Consider the following 25,671-nt stretch of genomic DNA (forward strand, 5'->3'; position numbering starts at 1 on the left):
CTTTTTTTTTTTACACTAAAAAAATTTAAAAAAATTTTTAAGGTATTTTTTCTTCTATTAACATATAATGTATTATTTGTTTAGGGTATAGGTCTGTGAATCATCAGTCTTGCACAATTAAGTCTTACACAATTTTATTTATTTATTTGATAGAGAAAGCATGAGAGCACAAGCAGCAGGAACAGCAGAGGGAAGAGAAGCAGGCTCTCCATTGAGCAGGGAGCCCAGTATGGGGCTTCATCCCAGGACCCTGAGATCATGACTTGAGCCAAAGGCAGACACTTAACAGACTGAGCCACCCAGGCACCCTCAGAAATGTATTTCTTAATGAAAGGATGGACTGCTTTTTTCCCCAGGTAGTTCCTGTGTTCATAGTTGAATATGTTATTGCTGGAATAAGACGGCATTCGGCATGAATTGCAGGCCCGTGTTTTCATTTATGCTTCATTTTCATTTCATATCAATAAATAGATGGGAATTTAGAATTTTGATACAGCAGTGGCATCTAAATCCCAGTTGTTTACCCCACCAAAGATCTATTATGAAAAGATATTGTTAATGATTTTTCAGCTGACAGTGCAATTAAGTCCTTTTAGGTTTTGAAGCAAAGATTTAGAAACCTCCTGACTTGAAAACAAAAAGAATTTCTTGTCCAGCTTTTAAGGCATTCATTTTCTCAGCACCCACAGCCAGCACCAGCATTGCAAATTACTGCTTTGTTTAGTGTTCCATGGTATCCCCCCCACCCCACCACAGTCCACCATTGAAAGATAGTGGGTAAAGGAGTGGTGAACCTTGTTACAGAAAGTAAGGAAGGCGACAGTGTGAAAGAGGACAGCAGTTTTGGGTGCCTCAGGGATGCATTCATTATAGCATCCAACTCTTGGTTTCAGCTCAGGTCTTGATCTCAGGATCATGGGATTGAGCCCCCCATGTCGAACTCCTGGCTCAGTGCAGAGTCTGCTTGAGATTCTCTCTGTCTCTCTCTCTCTCAAATAAATAAATCTTTAAAAAAAAAAAAAAGACAGCAGTTTTGGTAAAGAGCGCATTTGGAAGTTGAGGATCTACAAATTGATTTTCTGAAAACTCTTTGTACCCTAGAGATACCCCACTTCCAATTAGAGGACCATGGACCTTCCCACCAGAGGAGGAATTCCCATCCAGAATCCACATTTCTTGTGCTCATAGATATATTATGCTTCTTTCTACTTATTGTCGTTTCCATGTTCTCCAACTCTTCTTTCTTACAAAAATTTTAAGGGCCACTGTGAATCCCATCTCCTACCAAATTCTTCCTCCCCTTTCTTCTGAATTCCTACAACACTTAGAGTTTGAACCTCACTTCCCATCCCACAATATGCACTGTGTTATACTGGTAATTTTGTTTCATGACACTTTAAATACACTGGAATGAAGTTCCTTGCAATAGATCTTGGTGTCCTTGCAAGAGAAATGAACTTCGGTTTTTGTTTTTGGGTTTTGGTTTTTTTTTTTTTTTAAAGATTTTACTTATTTATTTGAGAGAGAGAGAGAGAGAGAGCATGATTGAGAGAGAGAGAGAGCATGAGAGGAGGAAGGGTCAGAGGGAGAAGCAGATCCCCTGCTGAGCAGGGAGTGCGATGTGGGACTCAGTCCTTGCAATCTAGGATCATGACCTGAGCCAAAGACAGTCACTCAAGCAACTGAGACACCCAGGCACCACTGAGAAATGAACTTTGGTATCAGCTAGCACATAAACTCCAGGAGGGCAAGGACTCCTTCTGTTTTGTTCTGTCCCATGTAGCCAGCACCCAGCCCAACACCTGGCATATAAGTGCTTAATAAATAATTCACTGAGTAAATGAATGGATTTGAGTTTGAATCTTAGCTCCTTCATCACTTTTAAGCTGCGTGACACCCACTCATTCTTTTTAGAATGGAATCATTCGGGCACCTGGGTGGCTCAGGTCATGATCTCAGGGTCCTGGGATCGAGTCCCGCATCGGGCACTCTGCTCAGCGGGGAGCCTGCTTCCTCCTCTCTCTCTCTCTGCCTGCCTCTATGCCTACTTGTGATCTCTCTCTGTCAAATAAATAAATAAAATCTTTAAAAAAAAAAAAAAAGAATGGAATCATTCAACAAACACCTGTTGCATGCCTGCTAAGAGCCAAGTGTTGTGCTAGGCACTGGGGATGTAAGTTGGAACATATGTCCATGCCCTCAAGGAACTCATGTGTCTAGTTATGGAGGCTGTTACCTGAAGTAAGGTGGGAAAGACAGCGTGTTCTGGCCCAGAGGAAGGAGAAGGAAGGGAGCCATTAGCAAATCTATAAAGCAGAGGCATAGGAGGCTCTCCTGGGCTAGGGCATCACAAACCTCAGGTGCCACGTGTAGGAACGTGAACTTGACCTGACTGATTACATATGGAGCAAGATGGAGAAGGAATCGAAGGTGAGCATGCAGGAGAAGGCTATGAAGGCCTTAGCTGCGGCACTTGCCATGGCCATGGCCATAGAGAGGGAGGGATAGCTATGAGAGAGTGAAGGAGGGTCTACCGGATTTCATGATGGGCTGTGTACCACAAGGGGGGGTGAGGGGAAGGAGCACCCTAGATTTCAGATCTCTGTCTTAGGTGACAAAGCCAGTGAGTCAAATAATATGGAAAAAGAAGCAAGTTTGGAAGGCTTTGGGCAAGTTACCTGACCTCGCTGGGCCTCAGTTTCTCCGCATGGAACATGAGAATAATAATACTTCTCAGGGTTGCGAGGAGAATGAAATAGCCAGGGGAAGTGCAGGGCATATAGACTAGATGCTCAGTAACCACACCTAGGTGATACTAATAATAGCACTTGCTCGTGGGCCAAGCACTTAATCCGCACAACAACCCTTTAAGACAGGTTCCATTAGTATCCGTATTTTACCACCATGGGAACTGAAGCGCAATCAGGTGAGCAGACTTGACCAAAGTCACCCAGGTAGTAAGCGGCAGCATGTACTTGCCTCGCCCCACCCTCCACTTTATTCTCGGGGACCTACAAGTAGACTTGAGGCTGAAAGAGCGGACATGGCGGGAGAGAGGGATGGCAGAACTGATCGAGGGTTCATTCCAAGAACAGTTTTTATTTGGAAATGCACCTCCACAACCTGGTGGCAGTCTGAGGGCACATGCCATTGGCTTGCTGGTTTGCTCTCTTTTCCAGCCCAGGGCACAGGGTCCTTGGGGTTAAGGCACAAGGTCAAGTTCTCAAGGATCAACATCCCAGACAGCCTAAGCGGTCAGGGGCTTAGGGCTGGTGCCAAAAATGAACTAGGCTCCATTCTGGACTGTGTCATGGTTGGAGGGCCAGAGCTCCTGGCACCAGGACCTTAGCTCCCTCTTCTGCGGGGGCTGGCATCACCCACAGGCCAGCTGTGGCTGGGTTCTGGTGGGTATGAGTTTGGGAGGAAGAGGGGATAGCAGAGGCTAATTTTCTGGTGCTGGGTCCAGTTTATCTTCCTGAGGGGTGGAAGCTGAGATGGGCGCCTCGTCCCCACCGTTGAGGGACTTCTGCTGCTCACCGCTGCTGGGCGAGGGGGTCCGGGTGCCCTGGGATCCCCAGCGGGTCAGGCGCTTTAGGGAGGAGTCACGGCGGGCAAGTAGATGCGGCTGGAAGCCTGTGAAGGAGCTACTGGTGGTGGGACGCTTATCTGGCAAAGAAAAGGCAACCGTGAGTAAGGAGAAAGGCAACCTAAAGAGAGGCTGAGAGGCCTTTTCTCAGCCCTTGGGGGAGAGGAGAACCTCCTGAACTTCAATCCTGTGCAGCCTCTCTAGATCTGGAGGTATCCCTTTCTCCCTCCCTTCCCCCGCCCCACTCCAGAGAAAGTTCGAGGCTTTCCCCATTCTCACCTCCAGGCTCAATTGGATGCATGAGCCGGTTCATCTGAACATTCCAGTGTTTCACGTTGGTGCTGGCCTGCCGCAACTTCCGCTGGGCAGCCTGTGGGGTCAGGGCCAGCGGACAGCGTGTCAAAAACACCATCCTCCATGGGGTGTCTTGACCTTTTCGGGTCTGCAGCCCCTTAGAATCTGACGAAGGCTATTGATCATCTCCCCAGAAAAATTCACATATTTCATAAAGAGTTATATAGATGAACTTCCAATTTCAGGGGTCTCGTGGACTCCCGAAAGGGTCAAAAATTGTCATCATTATAGTTCCATTCATTAAGCAGCTAAGAGGTGCTAAAATATATTTATCATTTTAGTTAATCTCCAGAGCAGATGCTAACAACAAACCAGTGCAGAAGAAGTTAAATGATGGGGCGCCTGGGTGGCTCAGTCAGCTAGGCATCTGCCTTCAGCTTGGACCGTGATCCCAGGGTCCTGGGATGGAGCCCCACATTGGGCTCTCTGCTCAGTGGGGAGTCCACTTCTCCCCCCCCCGCTTGTGCTCTCTCTCCCCCTCTCTCTCTGTTGAATGAATGAATGAATAAATAAATAAAATATTTTTTTTTAAAAAGAATTTAAGTGACTTGCCCAGGGACCTATGTTGAACTGTAAACCACCACACCACACCACCTCTCCAGGACCAAAAGCAAAACCTCTGCTCCACCGGTCCCCTAGCCCTTAGCAGTGGTTGTCAGGTGAGGGAATCACAGAGGAACTTCCCCTTTCTATGTTACATGTTTCTGTGTACAGATTTTTTACAATGACCAAGTCAAAATTAAATTATATTAATAGAACATAAAAAATTTGGGGTGCCTGTGTGGCTCAGTTGGTTAAGCGCCTGCCTTCGGCAAAGGTCATGATCCCAGGGTCCTGGATGGAGGCTGCATCTGGTTCCCTCCTCAGTGGGGAGTATGTTTCATTCTCCCTCTACCCCTGCCCCGAGCTTGTACTCTTTCTCAAATAAATAAAATCTTTAAAAAATAAAAATAAATAATAAAAACAACAACAACCAAAAAACCCCTCTTCTATGGAGATGAGAGCCAAAGTACAGGGATAGCAAGGTAGGAGCTTGGAAGAGGATGAGGAGATTTTGCCCAGATTGATAATAATGATAAAAATAGCAGCTCATGTCTCTTCCACACTTGCTGCATACTAAATATCACACCCACCAGCTCCTTTAGTCTTCAGGCCATGCTTATTACGGTCCAGATGAGGGACTCGAAACTCAGAGAGGTTAGGCAATCTGCCTGAGGTCACACAGCGGGGAGACGGTCTACTCGGTGTTTGAGGGAAGGCTGCAGGTCCTGTGCATGAGGGGCTCACCCCGTCGCCCACCCTCACCCCAGGCCTCACCTCCACGTCCTCATCGGCCCTCTGCCGGTTCTGCCGCACCTCCTCCAGCTGCTGCTGTGCTTGCTGCAGGGAACGGCTCTGCAGCGCCATCTCCTGCTGCAGCTCTTGCTTCTCCTGCTGCGCCCGCTCGATGTAGCGCTCCTGCTCTTCCTTCAGCTGCAGCAGCTGCTTCAGTTTCTCCTCCTCCTCCTCTAGCAGTCTGCCGAGGGGGTCGCGCACTGGGTCGTCTCCAGAGCCAAGGCACCTCGCAGGTGCTCAGCAAGGAGGACGCCGGGGAAGCAGGGGAGAGGAACGAGAAGGGGCCCCTCAGTCCTACCTGGTCTGGGCGAGGCGCACGGCCTCCTCGTCCCGCCGAGCTTTCACCTCCAGGTGCAAGGCCTCCTCGAGCCTCTGCTGCATCTCCTCCAGCTCCTGGATCCGCTGCCGCTGCCGGGCAGCCTCCTCCTTCTTCAGTTCCATTTCAGCCTGCATGGAGGCCCGGGCCTGTGCAGGGGCGCGGAGCCATGTCACCGGGGGCACCGCGTGGGGTAGAGGAGTCTGCAGGTGCGCTGCCCTTTCCCCAGGACTCCTCTAGGCTGGTCCACATAGCTCTCTGTCCCATTGAGCGTCTGGGGAGTTCCTTCATGTCGGGATTCCTTCCTGATCTGATCTCTTTCTGGGAGCCTTACTAGGTCAGATAATGGTCAGTGAACAGATGCTACATGGGGGGAGGGAGGTAAAGTCACCCCCCGCCTAGCACCAGCCTTAATTATTATTATTATGTGTTATAATATTAGGTATTATGACTATAATTAGGGCTAGTGCCAGGCAGGGAGAGACTATAATTATAATAATTGTTATAACAACTAAAGGTGTTTCCTAATTTGATCCTCATCATACCTCTAGGAGCACAGTTAGCATCAACATGTCACTGATACGTGATTGAGCCACAGAGAGGCTAAGTAACTTGCCTGAGATCGCAAGGCTCCTAAGTAGGCAGAGTGGCGATCGGATCCAGGTGTCTCTAACTCCAGCTCTAGATCTCTTAAATCCTATATCTGATTGCCTCTACATGTCTAGTCCGCCTCCACATTCGTCTCTCCTTCCTCCCATCCTGCATTCCCCAAACTGGTTTCACTGTACACTTAGATCAAGTCTAGTCCAGATCTAGTCTAGCATTGTTCCAAACTCATTCCTGACTATGGGGGTCTTTAGCAGCATCTCTGTCCAAGCCCCGCCCCCAGCCCAGGTCTCCTCTACCACCTATAGCACTCAGCTTCGGCCCCGCCCCATCTTTCATCTCAAGCCATCCCACGGCCAGGTTCCTGTACCCCCATCCCCTCCTCACGCCGCCCCTGGCACAGGGCCCGTCCCAGATGCAGGCTTCAAGTGCCGGGCTCTGTCCCAAGTCCCTCATTCCAAGCCCCTCCTCCATGCAACGCCTTACCCGGCCCGCGGGCTCCGCCCCCGACCACGCCCCCAGATCTCGGCTTTGGGCGGGGTCTCTCCTCATCCCCACCTCCCCGCCCCCGCCGGGAACCGGCCCCACCTGCTCCGCCTCGCGCAGTTGGCCCTCCAGCGCCTGCTGCAGCTCCCGGTGCTGGCTACGGCGTCGCTCCTCCTCCTCCTGAAGCAGGCGCTCGGCCTGCCTCTGCGCCTCCTGTAGCAGCTCCAGCTCCTGCAGCTTCCGCTCCTTCTCCTCCTGCAGCTGCTGCAGGCGCAGCAGCTCCTCTTCCTTGGCCGCTCGGCGTCGCTCCCGCTGCTCCCGCTGCTCGCGCCTCTTCTGCTTCAGGTCCTTGTGCAACGACGTCTTCCCCTCGGCCTGCAGCCGGATCGCGGTCTGGATGGCTGCGGAGGGACAGAGAGGGTGTCAGCAGGGCGCCAGCCAGGAGCAGCGGGGTCCTCCTGGAGGTGGCCCACCTCCAGAAAGGGGCCTCCGAGGAGGCTCGAGGCAGTCTCCAGCCTCCCGCTGGACAGTGTCATCACCCCCCTTTACACAGAGGAGGCGACTGAGGTCCAGCCAGACCCAGGCCACCCAGCGAGCACTCACCAGCTGTCCATTCCTGGCGCTGGCGCGTGTCTGAGGCGCTCATCTCGTACGTGCGGGTGGCTGTCTTCACACAGAACATGCAGCGCTTCCCCTCTCGGTCTGGCAGCACCTGGAAGAGGGCAGGTGTTCCCAGACAGGCTGGCTTCACTGGGGTAGGGGTGCCGCAGGAGTGCTCCAGCTCCAACCCCTACCCCTTCTTGCTGACCTCCTTCCCCTTCCCGGGGCACTGCCCCCAGTCTGCCGGGAGCCTGTTTGGCCTGGCAAAGAGGTTAATTCTGGGTGCGCTCATGTCCCCTCAAGTCTTGTAGCCTCTGCTCTTTGGAGGTAGGGTGGGCAAGTTTTTGTCTTGGTCTCTCCATGGGGCCTGGCACCTAGTCCATTACTGAGTATGGGTGCAGATCATTCTTGAACACCTTCCATGACAGGGTCCTCACTATCCAAATCATTCATTTTCACATAGCCCTGCCTGTTGGGTTAAGTTCTCCATTCATTCATTCCACAGATATCTTAGAGTGTCTCCTGAGTGTGGCTCATTGTTCTAGGCATTTAGGATACTGAGGTGGGACTAACAGACCAAATCCCTGCCTTCCCTAAGCTTATATTTTACTGGAAAATACAGCTAACACTTTTTGAGATTCTTCTCCTTCTTCTTTTTAATTTTTTAAAGATTTTATTTTTAAGCCGTCTCTACACCCAACATGGGACTTGAAAACTCACAGCCTCGAGATCAAAAGACACACTCCATTGACTGAGCCAGCTGGGTACCTAGAATGGAATGGAATCACCTAATATTTTGTCCCTCTGTGACTGGCTTTTCTTCAGTGTAAAGTTCCAAAGTCCATCCATGTTGTGGCACGGGTCAGGACTTCAGTCCTTTTTATGACTGTATAATATTCCATCACATAGATAGACCACATTTTGTGTCCCATGTATTGAGCTTCTTGTGCTCTCGAGGCTGAACTAGTGTTTAGATGCATCATTTTATTCACAATGCCAAGATAACCTTGCCAAGCAGGCATTATTAGTTCCACATTATAGAAAAAGAAACTGAGGCTTTACTAGGTCCAGGAACATACCCAGTTCACACTGCCTGTTGGTGGTGGAGCTGGGCTTTCTGCCCAAGATCTATGCTCCGTCCTCAGTGACACCTGTTTCCTTACGTGGCAAAAATGGAGAGAGCCTAGGATGGCTACAGTAATTTTTAAAAAATATTTTATTTATTTATTTGAGAGAGAGAGAGAACAAGTGGGGTGAGGGAGAAGCAGACCGCTCCATGAGCAAGGAGCCTGACTCAGGACTCGATCCCAGGCCCCTGCGATCATGACCTAAGCCAAAGGCAGATGCTTCACTGACTGAGGCACCCAGGTGCCCTATAAGAATAATTCTTAAAAAATTTAAATAACACATGTTGACAAGAATATGGACAAAATGGAACTCTCATACACTGCTGGTGAGAATGTGAGATGGTACAGCTGGTTTGGAAAACAATTTGGCTATTCCTTAAAAAGTTAAACATAGCGTTACCATATGATCTAGCAATTCTACTCAGTATATACCCAGAGACATGAGAACATATACTTACCCAGAAACTTCTGTATGGATGGCCAAACCAGCATTATTCACAATGGCCAAAGGATGGGAACAACCCATTGTCCATCAGTCCATGAGTAGATAAACAAAATGTGGTCTATCTATGTGATGGAATATTATACAGTCATAAAAAGGACTGAAGTCCTGACCCGTGCCACAACATGGATGGACTTTGGAACTTTACACTGAAGAAAAGCCAGTCACAGAGGGACAAAATATTAGGTGATTCCATTCCATTCTAGGTACCCAGAATAGGCAAATTCGTGGAGACAGAAAGTAGAATAGAGGATACCAGGGACTGGGGAGAAAGAAGGGATGAGTTATTTCTTAATAGGTAGAGAATTTCTCTTTGTGATGATGAAAAAGTTTTAGAAATAGATAGTGGTGAGGTTACACAACATTGTGAATGTACTTAATGCCAAGAATTGTACACTTAAAATGGTTAAAATGGCAAACTTCATGTTAGGGGTGTGTGTGTGTGTGTATAGGTGTGTATATGCATTTTTTTTAAACTACCATTTAAAATAATTTTTAGGTCTCCTAAAATAATAACAGATAGAGCCAAGGGGGGGAAAGGGAGGGGAAGCACTGGAGGAGAGGGATGTGGAGAAAGACTAGGGATGAATAGAATTGCCAAAGTGAATGGAATTTGGGTGAAGGAGAAAAACTTTTAAAGGGGATTTTTGGAAAGTTTTGCTGTGGGGGTACCAAGTTGGCTCAGTCGGTTAAGGCTCCGACTCTTGATTTTGGTTCAGGTCATGATGTCAGAGTCATAAGATGAAGCCCTGCAGTGGGCTCCTCGCTGAGCATGGAGGCTGCTTAAGATTCTCTTTCAGGGCACGTGGATGGCTCAGGTCATGATCTTGGGGTCCTGGGATTCTCCTTCTCCCTCTGCCCCTCCCCTACCCCACACCCGCCCCTCTCTCTCTCAATAAGTAAATAAAGCTTTTTTAAAAAAAGGATTCTCTTGGGGCACCTGGGTGGCTCAGTGGGTTAAGCCTCCGCCTTAGGCTCAGGTCATGATCTCAGGATCCTGGGATCGATCCCCACATCAGGCTCTCTGCTCAGTGGGGAGTCGGTTTCCCCCTCTCTCTCTGCCTGCCTCTCTGCCTACTTGTGATCTCTCTTTCTGTCAAATAGATAAATAAACTATTAAAAAAAAAAGGAGTCTCTCTCCCCTGCCCTCTGCCCCTCCTCCACACCCCTCTGCCACCCACTCTCTTTCTCCCTAAAAAAAAAAAAAAGTTTGCTCTGTAGCATGAGACATAAGCCATCTCCTCTAAAATCCTTAGCAAAATCCACATTACTTACCAGTGGCTTTAGTATTAGATTTGTTGCAGTTTGGGTTTGTTTTGTTTTGTTTTGTTTTTAAATGCTGGCATGCATGAGAATGGCCTGAGGCACCCAGATGTATTTGGGTTACAGTCATCTAAGCAGAAATTTGCCACTGTGGCTTTTCTCCATCCACTCTCCTCCCGAGCCTCTTGCTTTTATACCACACTGGAGAGCCTCTGGGCCCTGAATTGCACTCCACCCCCTTCGCTGGTCCCCCTCACCTCCACGCAGCATTGTGCATCCAGCGGGATGGTACCCCTCTTCTCCTTGCACTCTTCACTCCCGAAATAGCAGAGGGAGCTGGGTTGTAGCTGGAACCAGCGTTCTGCCCAGTTCCTCCGCAGGTGCCCTCGCTTCCACAGGTAGCCCTGTCATAGCCAGAGCCAAGTCAGAGGCGTCACTGCGCCCCCCCACCATCCCCTCTTCACCCTGTCTTGGGTCCTCACTGAGTTCCCAGCTTGGCCTGACCTGCTTCAGGACATCTTGGATGAGCTCCTGGTAGACTTCGTGGATGGCCATGCTGAGGGTGTCCCGCCCCACACGTCGGAGACAGTGCCCGGAGTTGAAGAGCTCTAGGAACTGCCAGACGCTGAGCCCTCCGGTGGTCTGGGCAGCCTGGGCTTCCTGGGCCAGCAGCTCCTCCAGCTCACCCAAGCCCACCTCCAAGCTCATGCTGCTGAGCACCTTCTTCAGCAAATATTCCACCTGGAGGAGGCGGGGAGCCTGGTGACTATAGCAGACAGTGTTGCCTATGACAATATCAGGATGGGGGGGACCCTCTCTGGCTCCCAGAGCCTGGGCAGAGGTGACCAGGGACGGGAGTAGGGAAGCCAGATGACTAAATGTTGGTGGAAACCAGGGTGGAGTGGTGCTCAGGTGGCTCAGTCGTTAAGCGTCTGCCTTCGGCTCAGGTCATGATCCCAGGGTCCCAGGATTGAGCCCTGCATCAGGCTCTCTGCTCAGTGGAAATCCTGCTTCTCCCTCTCCCACTCCCCCTGCTTATGTTCCCTCTCTCGCTGTCTCTCTGTCTGTCAAATAAATAAATAAAATCTTTAAAAAAAAAAGAAAAGAAAAGAAATCGGGGTAGGTTGAAGGGGGGATCCTGGAGCCCCAACCCCAATTCGGGCATTCCCTTCCCCTCCCCAATTTCCAGTCCCACATCCCATTCCTTCATGCTTTAAATCAAGGGCAGGGTGAAGGCTGAGGGCTGGGGGTCAGGCAGAGGCAGCAAATCATATAACACGTCAGAGGGGCACAAAGGCCCTCTCATCCAATACCCTTACTTGGCCAACGACCAAACTGAGGCCCAGAGGGGGAAGTGACTCGTTCTAAATCATACAGCAAGTTGGTGGCAGCTAGAACTCGAGTTGTATCTCATCTGAGTCCTTATTCCAAACCCAAGCCCCAACCCCGAGGATCCTTCCCTTCTGGGAGGGCAAGGGGATTGGAGGTGGGTGTAAGCAGGGCAGGGACAGGAAACCTGCTACAGAGGAACAGGAAGTGGCGGTTGGGGTTCATCCTGCTGCAGTTTGTACATACAATGTGTTGATCACGGCAGTGAGCAGCCTTCTGGCCTACGAGGGGCCCCCTTCCCCTGATAGGCAGAGGTCTCAAGGTTGCCTAGCCGGGTGCCTGTGCAGATGGACACGTGTCCCCTACCTGCCCCAGCAGCTGCTTGGGACACTCTCTATAGGACTTTCCCCTGGAGGTTACTGGTCCAACTGGGAGTAGGGTGGGTGTACCAGTTCAGCGATTAGGCATCTCCCCTTGCCCTTCCAGGAGATAAGTCTGAGGTTAGATACGTTAGGACTTCTTGTGAACACAGAGGACCACTCCCCACCATACCTAAGACCTAAATTCGCCCTGGCATCTTCACAGCCACCAAAAGGGCAAAAGGTTCAGGAGAAGGCTAAATGCATGGGGGAGAGGTGAAGTGGGAAGGGGGGGGGCACGTGCCCTGGCTTCGTCCATAAGTTGAGGAGATAGGGGAACACAATCCAGGCCTTTACCCCCAGATGCCCTCTGGAGCCAGAGCTGGGTATGCCCCGGCTCTCCTCTATATTATAGAAGACAGGGAGGGAAAAATCTAGAACTGGGGCCAGATTTGGTTGCCCATCCAGCCCTGGAGTAATGGGCCAGACATCCCTGGAAATTCTCCCTTCCCCTCATCTAGTAACCTTCTCAGATTGCCACAGTGCCTGGAATCCTGCCATTGGATCTTAAATGTTTTCATTTTTAAATGCCCTGTAATTTACACTGTCATGTAAATAGAATCTGTGGTCATTTTCTTCCCTTGAGGGCTAAGAGAGCACTGAAGGAAGGGTAGTTTTGGTTTTCCTGGGCACAATGACTCTGATACAGGCAATGCTAGGCATCTGGAGACAGCTGGGGGCAGAGAGGCACCAGCATGGGGAGACCAAGAAGAAAGGGGTTGTGGGAAATTTAAGAGGTGATTTGGCCTCCTTCAAGGTTTTGCTGGCCCCCGGGATTCAGTCTCTGGGACTGCCATTGCCATTGCCCTCACCTCATCAGGAACCATGATCAGAGGGTACTTGTCCTCGGACAGGAAGTTGAAGAGGCACCAGAGGCGGAAGGCATCCTCATTGGAGAGCATGCTGTTCCCGTTGCTGTCCACCCGGTAGTTCTTCTTGGCCGTCAGGGTCCAGCAGAGCTCATCAAAGTGTTCCTTAACGAAAGCCCCCTCTTCCACCTGCCACCAAGCCAGCAAGTCAGCCAAAACGGCCAGCCCATCCCAGCTCTCCCACCGGACAAGTCTCTAGCTGCTTTCCTGGGGTCTCTTCCCTGCTCCCCACCCTGACAAGCTGGGGCTCTTTAACTTGAGGAGTCCCTGAGCTGCTTCTCGGGTAACTAGCTGATTCCCACCACCCACCCCCTCCACACACACCCGAGTCCCCTGCCGATAGAGAAACCTGTCCCTCAGCCCAGGGGAGAAAGGAGGGGAGGCCAAGGGTGGCGGGATGGACAACCAGGAAGAACTCAAGAAGAGAGGGACGGCTGGGAAGAGCAGGAGGCACAGCCCTGGGGGAAGCCCTTTGTAAAGGTTATGGCTGGAAACCCCCGAGGCAGGAGTGGGGTGGAAGGGTGGAGGCTAGAATAGAGGTAGGGAGATGGAGGAGGGAGTGAGGGGGGCAGGGAGGGGGCGAGTGGCTGGAATCTGAAGGATGGAGATGGGAGGACAGGGATGGACAGTGAGGAGTTTATAGGTGGGAGGAGTTGGGGTGGCAATGTATTGGGGCGCTGCACAGACTGGGAAGTGGGGAGAGGCGCCCCCTCAAGCAAGGCCCCACCTTGTCCAGGATGTACTTGTTGAGGTAAGGCATGTATCCCTGGCTGGATACAGGGCCGTCGTCATCATCCCGGAAGTGCTCCTCCAGAGCCACGGGGTCGTGGGGGATATGAAGGACCGTGTACAGGTTGTGGGACAGCACCTGAGACAGAGTGGCGGTTTGCCTTCCTGTGTCCCAGCCGGAACCGGGCTAGAGGGGTGCTGCCACCTCCCGGCTTGTCCCCATTCCCATCCCAGTCAAGTCCTCTGCATGCATTATTCAATTCAATCATAACTAAAACATAGGCATCTGAATACGGGGGAATATGATTCAGCCATACAAAAGAAAGACATCTTGCCATTTGTAACAACATGGGTGGACCTTGCGGGCATTACACTAAGTGAAACAAGTCAGAGAAAAATATATACCATATGATCTCACTTCTATGTGGAATCTAAAAAACAAATTAACCCTTCATCCCCCTACTGTAAGCTCAGAGACAGAAAACAGACTGGTGGTTGCCAGGGGTAGGGGATAGGGCAGCAGGTATCTGGGTGAAGGGGGTCAAAATGTAGAACTTTCAGTTATAAAATAAGTAATGAGGAGGTATCCTACAACATGGAGACTACAGTCTGGCCTATCTGAAAGTTACTAAGACTAGATTTTTAAAAATTCTCATCCCAAGAAAAAAGTTTTTTTTTTTAATTTAATTAATTTATTTGACAGAGACAGAGAGATCACAAGTAGGCAGAGAGGAAGGTAGAAAGAAAGGGGGAAGTAGGCTCCCTGCTGAGCAGAGAGCCTGATGCGGGCCTCAGTCCCAGCACCCTGAGATTATGACCTGAGCTGAAGGCACAGGCTTTAACCCACTGAGCCACCCAGGTGCCCCCCCAAGAGAAAAGTTTTGTAACTATGTATGGTGATGGATGTTAACTGGACATTGCGGTGATCGCTTCACAATATTTATAAATACCTTGTCATTAATTTGTATACCTGAAACTAATATAATGTTATATGACAATTATACCTCAATAAAAACAAAACAAAACAAAACAAACCCTAAACCATACACACTTTACTATGCACCAAGCCCTGAGCTAAGCACATTATATATAATTCACTTAACCCCCAACACCACTGTTAATATCCCCGCTTTACAGATGAGGTAAAAGAGTTGGGATTCAAACCCAAGCAGCCATGTTCTCAGACAATTCATTGGGTAGGGATATCCTCTTTCTGCAGAGAAGGACACTGAGGGTCAAGAGATCCAGGGACTTGCCCAAGGATCCACAGTGAGCAAGAGTCTGGATTCAAACCCAGCTCCGCAGATCCCAAAACTCAGGGGCTTCCTAGGATGCTGGGCTGTCAACAGGGAGGTGACTGTTGCCCCAGGGCAGGAGCCCTGAATTTCCTATCATTCCCATCAAAGACTTGGGGTTCAGGTTACAGTGTGTCTGGTCCAGTAAAGGCAAGTGCAGCTCTCCCAGTCACTGTCCTTCAAAGAGGGAAGGGAGCTGGGGAGGGCTCAGAGAAGGCTTGTGCACGATGGTGTGTGACATGTGGAGGAAAAGGCCTGGAAGGGATGGTGGCCGGGATGGCGTGGAGGGGAAACGCGAGCTGGATAACAAACCCCGAAAGAGATTGAAGTTTGAACAGATCAGGAAAAAATAAAATTGCCTTGGGGGTAATCCTGTTGTAGTTCGTATCACAGAGGGAATGGTTCAAGTACTCATTACTGGGTCACCTGGGTGGCTCAGTTGGTTGAGTGTCTGACTCCTGATTTCTGCTCTGGTCCTGATCTTGGGGTCATGAGATCGAGCCCCACATTGGGCTCTGTACTGAGCCAGCAGTCTGCTTGGGATTCTCTCTCTCCCTCTTCTTCTGCTCTCTGCCCCCAACTCCTGCACACACACTCTCTCTTAAAAAATAATAAAGTTCAGAGTAAACAGCTGAGCTGAGCTTGAAAGCAGGTGTGCCTGGCTCTGAAGGCTGCCTCACTATTCCAGTGCTGACCCTCAGGCTCTTTCTAAAGGTAGATTGCGACTCTGGAGACAACATCTCTGTTCCTATGTCCCACAGCCCCTGTGTCCTCTTCTGCACATGAAAGGCAGTCAGTGAATGCTGTGCAGAAGGGCTATTCCCACCACCAGCAGTTAAGCTTAGAATCAGTTCCTGAGGCAGGAGCTGGTAACATCCCAGAGTAGGCACTTTTTTATTCTCTGGTGAAAGGTGGGTGCGGGGGTGGTGGGGGCGTGGGGGGAGAACGGGATTGGACGGGACTGGACGACACGGGACAAAGAATTGAGAATTTGCCCCAGTATTCCACTGAGCCTCAGGCTCCATTGCAGCAAAGCTGGAAGTTGGAAGGCCCAGCCAGAGGGAACTGCTCTTTTCCCCTCACTCCCCTCTGGGCAGCCATCCTTGACCCCCACCTCCATCCCTACCCTCGTTTCCCACGCTCTTCAGATCATCTCCTGCGCCAGGTTTTTTGTTTTTTTGTTTTTATTTATTTGACAGTCGGAGATCACAGGTAGGCAGAGAAGCACACAGAGAGAGAGGAGGAAGCAGGCTCCACGCTGAGCAGAGAGCCCGATGTGGGGCTCGATTCCAGGACTCTGGGATCATGACCTGAGCGGAAAGCAGGGGCTTTAATCCACTGAGCCACCCAGGCGCCCCTCCTGTTCCAGGTTTGGTTCTACTTCTATTGTTCTAAAAGATAGGCAGTTTCTTCCTGATGAAGTCTGCCCTTTCCACCCATAGTTGGTAATGGAGCCTCGCTTTTTTTTTTTTTCGTTTCGTTGTTGGTTTTTGTTTTTGTTTTTGTTTTTGAGAAGCACCTCTCCCCCATTCACTAATATCTGTGTTATGGACTCTGCATCCCTGGCCCACGCGGCTGTGGGGTGGGCACATCGGAGTCATGGTGATTGGCTCAAGGAAGGGCACATGACCAATCGTGGGCCAATGAGAATCAGCCCAACGATTTTTTTTTTGCTTCCTCTAGCGGAAAGAGGTATACTCTTCCACGGAATTGTTAAACTGTTAGAAGGGAGATAAACACCTTCACCTTCTGCCCCTCGGTATCATTGTCAGCAACACAGTGGGATAATACCTGTTCCATGGACAGGCTGTGAGGATAGAGTGAGAGGACATATGGAGACAGCCAGAGTTAAATCAGCACGGAGCAAATGTTAGATCCCTTCCTGTATAGAAAGTGAGATTTTTTTTTAACCTAATGAATTGGCATAGATCAGAAGACTGATAACATCAGGCACTGAAGAGGTTGTGGAGAAATAGGGCCATTCTTGAATATCCTACTGTTGAGGTGTGAATTGATAATCTTCCTGGACGGCAAGAATGTATCAAACTTAAAAGTGGGAATGACCCCAGCACTTTTTTTTTTCTTTTTAAGATTTATTTATTTCAGAGAGAGAGGAGAGTGTGTGTGTGTGTAAGCTCGGGGAGGGGCAGAAGGAGAGGGGAAGCAGACTCCCGGCTGATCGGGGAGGGCTTGATCTCCCAACCCAGAGATCATGACCTGAGCCAAAACAAGAGTTGGTTGCCAAACCGACTGCAACTGCGCCACCCAGACGCCCTGCCCCTCACATTTCTAATCACCTAACCTGGAGATGCTCAAGGGAACAGAACTACACATACAAGAATCTTCACAGAGGCATTGTTTATAAAACGAGCAATTGGAGACAGCTTGAGGTTCCTTCAGTAGGGACAGGTACATTGTGTCATGGACCTATGCGTGGTTGGAAAGATTTTCCATCTGCCACTTACAGGCTTATGGGTAAGTGGTTTAGCTTCTCTAAGACCTTGTTCTCTGTGAAAATAGAAAGTTGGCCTACTCCAAAGGGTTTTTTAGAATGAAGAGCTTAGCATAGCACCTGGTGCCTCGCTCATTGTTTAATAAAAGTTGTGTGTTATTTTTATTATATTTTTATGAACAGACATGGAAAGATAGGCATACTATACTGGCTGGTGAGAAAAGCAGCTATAGAATGAAATGTTTGTAAAATAAATGTGTGCAAAGATTAGGTTGAACCATAGCAAATTTTAATAGCTGTTTTAATAGGCTGAAACAATAAAATGTCAGCAATTTCAACCTAATCTTTGTACACATGTTTATGTGTATGTAGGAAAAATCTAGAGGACTCAGCAAACTGTTAACAGCTATCACCCCACCATCCTTCCCCAGGGAGGGGAGGAACTTTCATTATCTTTAACATTACATTTGTCTTTGAATTTTAACTACTACCATGTTTTACTTATAGAATAAATTTCATCTTCTTTAAAATTATATTCTTCTGCACTCTGATTTTTTTTTTTCAAACAGGAGCATATATTGTTTTTATGACAAAAACTTTAAAACTATAGAGATAAAAAGCAAAGAGTGCTATTAACCACTGTTATTAATGTACCCTGTTATTAAGTTGTTCTATAATAACATTCCTCTGCTATGCCCTTTTTGTGTGAGCATTTCTGGGTGCTCTACATTCCTTGAGGGCAGAAAGGACTCTAAGTTCAGGCCTGATTCCAGAGCTCAGTACCATGTCCCACTTATGATAAATGTTTTGACTGACTCCTCAAGTCTAACTTAAATGGTCCAATGGTTTCCTGTTGTTCGCGGAGTAAAATTCCAAGTCCTTCCAGAGGCCTTGGACCCCGTAGAACCTGGCCCGCCATACCTTCTCTGGCTTCATCCCTTTTGCTCCCTTCTCTGCAGCTACTCTGGCCCTCTTGACATTCCTCAGATGGGCCAGCCACACACTTGCCTCAGGGCCTTTGCCCTTGCTATACCTTCAGCCTGGAATATTCTTCTGCCAGGTCCAGGCATGGCACACACCCTCTTCTCCTTCCTGTCTCTACTTAGATGTCACCTTCTCAAGGAGGACTTCTCCAGACCACCTTATTTAAATCTATAACCCCATCCCCTCTACCCCCGATCTCTATCCCCGTTTCCGCTTTATTTACTTCCATGTCATGTATCATTTTCCATCACATGATACATTCTTACTTAGTTTGTTTTTCATCTGTATTCTCTGGCTAGAATGTCAGCCCCTCAAGGGTGGGGATTTTTGTCCCTTTTATTCACCTCTGTATTCATGGTTATATCACGAGGTCTGGCATGTAATGGACATGCAATGACTATCTGTTGAATAAACTGAAATGCATTACGGGAAGAAGTAGGAAAAATACTGGGGCACCTGGGTGGCTCATTGAGTTAAGGCCTCTGCCTTCGACTCAGGTCATGATCCCAGGGTCCTAGGATAGAGCCCTGCATTGGGCTCTCTGCTCGGCAGGGAGCCTGCTTCTCCTCCTCCCCTCTTTCTGCCTGCCTCTCTGCCTACTTGTGATCTCTGTCTGTCAAATAAATAAATACAATGTTAAAAAAAAAAAAAGAAGTAGGAAAAACACAAAAGTCAGACGGACACAGACTGAATCTCTCTGCGCAAATGAACCTCACTGGGATTCGGTATTCATTAGTCTAAAAACAGGGTTCAAAGAGATGTCATACAAAATTCCTGCTGCCCTAGGATAGAAGGGGGACACACAACCGCAGTTATCTTAGCTGTTGCTTGCCTTGGTTCCCTCGTCCACACTGTCCTCTAAGACCTGCCTTCCTCACCTGTACCTTTTGCCAGTGGCATCTGAGGGGTCCAGGACAGACGCTCCAATCTCTGTGAGCTCTCAGGTATTAGGACAAGAAGGAATAAAAGCACCAGACACCGGGGGCTCAGGGCCTCTCCCCAGAGAGATCGGCAGACCTCAGACTGCCAGGCTTCCTGTGCCTGGGCGCGGGTTGAGTAGGGCTGGGGCTAGAGGTGGGGAGAGGGCGTGACCGGAGGAGGGTCACACTGGAAAGGAAATGGCAGAGGTAGAGGCCAGAATGTGCGGGAGCTCAAGCGCACTGGCTGATTTTAGTCAATCCTCAGCCCCTGGAGGCAGGGCCTCTCATTATCCTCCCTTTACCGATCACAGAGAGGTCAAGTGTCTTCCTGGATGTCTACCTCTAAAGGCCTGCTCTTGATCGATTTCTCCGCCACTGTGAGCTCTGGCTGAGCCTCAGAATCACCTGGGGAGCTGCTGAAACCCACATGCGCTGGGGCCCCGCCCCTCCCAACTGACTCAGAGTTTCCAAGGGTGGGGTCCAGGTGTTTGTAGCTTTCACAAGCTGCCCTTCGGGGGCCCTCAGAGAGGACTCCCACAGTCTCACCGCCCAGCCAGGCAGCCCCTGACCTGAGTTGGCAGCCATTGACCTTTGAGAGGCTTCATTTACGCACTGTTTCCTCTGAAGGCATGTGGGGAAATGGTTCTCCTGGAGGGGCTTGTGAGTTCCCTAAAAACTCGAGTGTGGGGATGGGGCAGGTGCCATGCCCATGGTCCTGCAGTTCCCAGCCTTCATTGGCGCACATAGGACGGGTTTGGGAACTCATGCACAGCATTGAATAATGGCTGCAGAGAGAATTAATGATCTCTCTCTTGCCTAGATGGCCTATAGTTTTTTTTTTTTTTTTTTTAATGCATCTAGGTACCACATGATTCTTTTATAATATACAGACCCATTTAAGAGTTGCTGAATGTATTTTTCTCAGCCAGCGGGTACTAGAGCATAACTACTATCCCAAGGGAGGAACACCGGGAATTTTAAAAGGTGGGAATCTCTGGATGAGCTGTGTGCCTCCTGACAGCAAGAAAGGGCTAGAAGGGGGGTGGGGGAGGGGGGACACCTGGGTGGCTCAGTCTGTGAAGCATCTGCCTTTGACTCAGGTCAAGATCTCCGGGTCCTGGGATCCACCCTGAGTCAGCTCCCTGCTGAGCAGGGAGTTTGCTTCTCTTTTTCTCTCTGTCCACCCCACCCACTGTTCATGTTCTCTTGCTCTTTCTCAAATAAATAAATAAATAAATAAAATTTTTTAGAGAAGTAAAAGAAAAAGAAAGAGCTAGAAGGGATTGAGAGTGGGCACCAAAGGCAAGACAGGCTGGGGAAAGGGAAAGGAGAGGCTGCATCCAGGGTTGATTTCATCTACTTCATGTACTTTGTTAAAATTTCCTTTGTAGGCTAACTGGTGATACCCCGTTCAATCCTCTGCCTTTACAGGTGAGAAACCAGCGGTTCAGAGACAGTGTGCACTTGCCCAAGGTCATCGAGCTGGGGAGCAGGTCTGTGTGGCTCTGAGTCACGTGCTCTGCGCATCACTAAATCATCCCATCACTCCCTGCCATCCCAGCCCGAGACCAGCAGTAGGGAGGGGTCAGAACAAAGCTGAGGATCTGGCACCTGGGTGCCTCAGTTGGTTAAGCATCTGCTTTTGGCTCAGGTCATGATCCCAGGGTCCTGGGATCGAGCCCCTCATTAGGCTCGCTGCTCAGGGGGGAGTCTGCTTCTCTCTCTCCCATTGCCTGCCATTCTGCCTACTTGTGTGATCCCTCCCCCATCTCTCTATCAAATAAATAAATAACATCTTAAGAAAAAAATATAGTAAAAAAATAAAATAAAATAAAATAAGTGGTTCAGTAAAGACAGTGTTTAAAAAAAAAAAAAAAAGGCTGAAGATCCCAGCCAGCAGATTCCTGGACTGGAATTGCTCTTAACTTTCTCGCCACCAAAGTGAGGGTTGTTGTCCCCCTCCAGACACAGAGCCTGAAACTCAGGAGCCTGGAAGACCTGAAAAGTCAAGTCAGGAAGGCCCCAGTTTATCCTCCCTGCCCACCCCAGCTCTTGCCAGTCAAGGGGAAGGGGCAGGCCTGCTTCCTCCTAAGAGCTCACTAAGCCAGAGACATACCGCTCCATCCACATCCCTAATTCCAGGGCCCTCACCCCAATTCTCAGCTGATTCCCCTCTAGGCCTAGTACCAAGTCTGCTCCCCAGGGAAGAGAGGAAATCCATCATTGCCAAGGCTTTTCTCCTTGCAGCCGTCTGGCAGGACCCTTACTCCCTCCAGAGTTCTTTAGATAAGGAGGTTCTGGGGACCCTGGGAAAACTCAGGCAGTCCTCAACTCCTGGGAAATTTGGTGCTCCGCCTAAATCCTTCCTGTGAAGAAGTGTCATGCCTATTGGTCTAATTGTACTTTTCCCAACGCATTTGGACAAAGGCCATTGTATCCACTACAAGAATTCAAACAGAGGAAAACCCATCTGCTCTCTCCCCAAGATTTCCTTCTCCAGAGAGAACAATCCTGACTCCTCGGCTACTTCTCAGAGGCCTGACGGCTCTTCCCGCTCCCTCATCATGGCTTTGCCCACAACAGCCAGTGACAGCCCAACACATCAGGGAGGTGGTGACTGTCACAGAAAGACACTGCTTGCTGGGCTGGTGCACGTCTCCCTGCCTGGTCCCAATCCAGGGCCCTAAGGCGAGGGACAGTGTTAGTGAGGACAGACTAACCCCAAGGTCTTTTCCCTTCTCCCCCAAGTCTTTTCAGGGGTGGGGTTGGTCCCCCTGGTATCTCTGTCATCTGCTTCCTCCTCTGACTTCTGACCACTTCTCTATTGCTCCTTTGTCTTTCCGGCATCCCTGCCCCCAACACTATCACTACTTCCTCCTGTTCCAGTATCTCCCACTATGGTCTCAGGGAAGAGCTGCCTTCCCTATTCTTCTCTTGCGTGACATGGGCCCACTGTGTCTGCCTGACCCACCACCCAGCCTGAGACTCTCACTTCTAGCAGCGATTCCCACTGCTAGCAGTGGACATGTTTTCTGTTGAGTGGGGGAGAAAACTTCCTTTGCTCTTCTGTGACCAAAGGCTGCTGGCGGTGGGCTCAGTGTGAGCAGTGATGTGGTGCAGATAGTGGCCAGTTCAAGAATGTGAGCTCCTAACAGAATCTTCCCTGAAGATACTCAATGTGTGGGGGTGAGGAATGGGCATCAATCCAAGTGGAGGCCGAAAAAAGAGGGATAAGGCAGAAAGCCTTACTGGCTGAGGTCATGAGGAAAAGGGGTAGCCACTTTCTATGCGAGGGGCAGGCATAGAGAGCCTGGAGTGGATATAGGGGCTACAGGTAGTGGAGACAGAAGACAGTACCTTGGAGACAACAAACTATGGACGTTGGGACTGTTCCTATCCTGAAGCCCCCACTAGATGACATGATGTGCAATAAAAGGATTTAAGTAAAATGTAAGGAAGAGCCTGCCTCTTGAGGAATCTTCCTCAAGGATCAAAGGTAGTAGTGACCTCTCTTTCCTGGGGAAGTCAAGAATCATTTTTTGAATGCTCATAATTCTAGCTAAGGGACAGATTATGGGACAGGACCAGTCTGGGACATCCAAGTTTATTGTGTCCTAGTTCAGCAAAAGAGGGGGGTGGTGTGGGGGTGGCGCACAACGCCTACCCTGCCTTTTTCATCTCTCCCAGATTTGCAAGCACCTCCTATCTTGGTCATTAAAAATGGAGGCTGCCTTGAGGCTGCAGGCATCCTTGGGGGTGCTCAGAAGAGACACCAGAAATCTAGGGCCTAGCTTCATGCCAGGCACTTAGTCACTTGGTCAACATGTGAACCGAATGAATGATCATCAGTAAGGCAGGTCACTGAGGGCTGAGGCTTACCCTGCTTCTGTCTCCCAGGGTCCCCAGGTTCCAGTGGCCTGGGGCCTTGTTTCTTCCCCACTGACCAGGGTGGAGAAGGCAGCACTAAGCCGAGACTGGAGAATGGAAGGAGAGAAACTTGCTGGTCTCCCAGGCATTGTCCAGGACCGGGCACTGAACTGTAGGGCAATCACCGATGGGGCTCTTCCTGGGCTCAGATTCAACCTCTTCCCTGCCTGAGGTCCCAAGGCCAAAGAGAACAGTTTTCCAACCTGGGAGGAGTGGGCAGTGGGCTGGGCAGCCGCAAAGCAGGGTCTCAGTCCTTGCCCCTTCCCAGCGCTGTTGCATCTGAGAGACAGGGCTCAGAGGAGTTGTTCTCTGGCAAAGGCAACCCAGTCAGCCTGGTTTGGAACTGGGAGAGGCTCTTTAAGCCTCTCACTCAGCTCCGGGAGGAAGTGACTGACAAGTACTAGCTAACTGTCTCTCTTCAAAGCCAGGAGGAAGCAGCAGGAGGGAGTAGGGTGCGTGCCCTGCTTCACTCTGGGGAGATGTGTGCTCATCACACGGAGTGTAGGATGTAGCCTGGCCCGTTGGCCTTCAAAACCTTATGATGTCACCTCCACCCTCCAGAGAGTTGGGGGTGGGCAGGTTTCGGGGCAAAGGCTCTGCATGTTACCTCCCTGGGGCCCCAGAGCACAGGCAGCAGCAACCACCCGGTGGCGACGTCCCGGTTACCGGGTCCCGGCTCCCTTCCCCAGGCCTGGGCCTCTGCATGGCTGAGTTCCATCCGCGCAGCGTCCCCGCCCGGCTCCTGGGCACCAGGGGCCAAGGCAGCGCCCCAACCGGCCACCCCGGGCCCCGAAGGCCCCTCACCTTGAGCTGGGACTTGGAGACCTTGCCGCTCTTCTCCACGTCCAGAGCGGTGAAGGCGTACCAGATGGACTTGAGCAGCTCCTTGCGCAGGGCCATGGCTGAGGTGCCCGCCCGGCCTGGGGGCGGCTCTGACACCGAGATCCGGTTTCAGGAAATGCGAACGGCTGCGGAGACCGCAGAGGGGCCATGGCGCGGAGCAAGAGCTCCACCTGCCTGCTCGCGCAGGCTCTCCGTGCTGCCGGGGGCTGTCGCTCTCTCCGTGCTCCAGGCCCACTCTCTGCACACCACCTGGGAGCCCAGCCCCGGAGAGCCCGAGGCCTGCTGCTGTCCAGTGTGGCTCCCGGCGCATGGAGCCCTTTATAAGTCTCCCCAGCCCCAGAAACTTCTGGGGCTTTCTGGGTTCCCTGAGGCAGCTTGCTGAGGGGATGAAGGAAAAACAAAACAAAAAACAAAACAACAAAAAGCAAGCGCCCCCCCCCCCCCCCCCCGGGCTTTGGGAGGGTGGTGGTAGAGGGTGTCCTGCCTCGCTTGCACACTTCCCAGGCAGGAGGCCTTGCTCGAGCTAACCTCCTAGAGCAGTTCCCTCAGGGGAGAGCGGGAAGAATACCCACCTCACCCAGTTGTAAGGTCTGGGCATGGGTGTGAGGCAGAGCAGGGATGGGACAAAGCATGCCTTTTAGGACTGTCTAACATCACTGTGGTGGCAGGGCTCCTCCCAAGCGGAAGAAGACAAAGGCGAGGACACACAGTTGGCAGAGGAACTGGGCCAGGGCACCTCTCCAGGTCGGGCAGGCTTGGCCCGTGACTTGTTGCCTCCCCATCCCCTGGGCTCTGGCTCTGGAAGGCCTCAGCTCAGAGCGCTGCCCACTCTGGGGCCCTTTGGCCCTGAGAATGGGAGCCTGTTTCTGAAACACAGGGCGGTGGGGTGGGAGGTGGGGGAGGGTGAACCTTGTGCAGGGGGTGGGGGCAGCTCCTGGCTGGCCAACAGTAGGAGGCCTGGCACTCAGGGTCCTCCACGGCTGTGCTTCCCTTTCTTCAGATCCACTGTCTGTGAGGGCCAGGACGCGCCTGCCCAGAACAGTGGTCATGGGTGTTGGAAGAAGCCTGCTTGGGTACCTGAGACACCCCTCTTCCTAGGGGCATGTCCCAGCCCCCTCTGCTTCCAAGGAGCTGCTGGCATGGGTAAACAGAAGACAGAGTACCTGGGCTAGGGGGAGGGTTCCATTCCCATGTGACAGGAAGGGATTGGGCACATCCATCACCTTGGAGACAGGAAAAGAGGCCCCTCCAGTCCCTGCAATGCTCCTATGCCAGAGGAGGCAAACCCAAAGAGTTCTTCCCATCATGCCCCCCCCTTCCCACCAGGGCTGGTCAGCCCTCCCACACTTTTCGCTAAGGTCCAGTGGTGGCTTTGGAATTCTACAGCATGGTCCCAGTGGGCATCCCCAGAGCTGGGACTTCAGCACCATAGCAGCACAGTCATCGGAGACCCTCGCTAACCTTGGCAAAGGCACCTCCTACCCTGACTCCACTCTGGGGCTTTGCCCACTTGGAGACACTGACTATGCGCAGAGTGGGAGCTGGGCACAGAAGGGCTCAGTATCATACAAGAAAAGGTAGGAAAAAACACAGTTCCTCTGAGCCAACCATCCCGATGCCTGAGATCCAACCAGAGCCTGGAAACAGTGGTCACCCTGGGCCTATCTGCCACTCTGGAGCCCACCTCCTTGGGTATGGGCAGGAAGCCACCTTACACCCGTGCCCCTGG

General features: G+C 50.8%; 1 protein-coding gene across 3 annotated transcripts; it reads right to left on the minus strand.

Annotated features, from left to right (window-relative positions):
* Window positions 1-3,074: 3,074 nt before the first annotated feature.
* On the minus strand, window positions 3,075-24,772 carry DEF6 (DEF6 guanine nucleotide exchange factor). Of its 3 annotated transcripts, XM_032340551.1 has the most exons (12): window positions 23,904-23,993; window positions 23,052-23,146; window positions 13,520-13,660; window positions 12,736-12,921; window positions 10,680-10,916; window positions 10,433-10,579; window positions 7,287-7,395; window positions 6,786-7,084; window positions 5,574-5,740; window positions 5,258-5,456; window positions 3,866-3,956; window positions 3,075-3,666 (listed from the first exon to the last, which is right to left on the minus strand). In XM_032340551.1, the coding sequence occupies exons 3-12, from the start codon at window positions 13,550-13,552 to the stop codon at window positions 3,443-3,445; spliced, it is 1,692 nt and encodes a 563-aa protein (XP_032196442.1). In that variant the 5' UTR covers window positions 13,553-13,660; window positions 23,052-23,146; window positions 23,904-23,993; the 3' UTR covers window positions 3,075-3,442. The 3 variants fall into 3 exon arrangements, with proteins under 3 accessions (XP_032196442.1, XP_032196440.1, XP_032196443.1); XM_032340549.1 differs by lacking the exon at window positions 23,052-23,146 and having other exon boundaries at window positions 23,904-24,770; XM_032340552.1 differs by lacking the exons at window positions 10,433-10,579; window positions 10,680-10,916; window positions 23,052-23,146 and having other exon boundaries at window positions 23,904-24,772.
* Between the last annotated feature and the right edge of the window lie 899 nt (window positions 24,773-25,671).

The sequence above is a fragment of the Mustela erminea genome, chromosome 4 (assembly GCF_009829155.1).
Source record: "Mustela erminea isolate mMusErm1 chromosome 4, mMusErm1.Pri, whole genome shotgun sequence".
NCBI classification, from domain to species: Eukaryota; Metazoa; Chordata; class Mammalia; order Carnivora; family Mustelidae; genus Mustela; species Mustela erminea.

Bases quoted from the DNA above. Each gene is read 5' to 3' on its own strand.
- DEF6 (XM_032340549.1), bottom strand. From the start codon at position 23,999: ATGGCCCTGCGCAAGGAGCTGCTCAAGTCCATCTGGTACGCCTTCACC. The intron at 10,917-12,735 runs GTGAGGGCAATG...CGCCTCCTCCAG, and splicing joins TGATCATGGTTCCTGATGAG to GTGGAATATTTGCTGAAGAA. The intron at 10,580-10,679 runs GTCAGGCCAAGC...TGGCTATGACAG, and splicing joins TCCAAGATGTCCTGAAGCAG to GGCTACCTGTGGAAGCGAGG.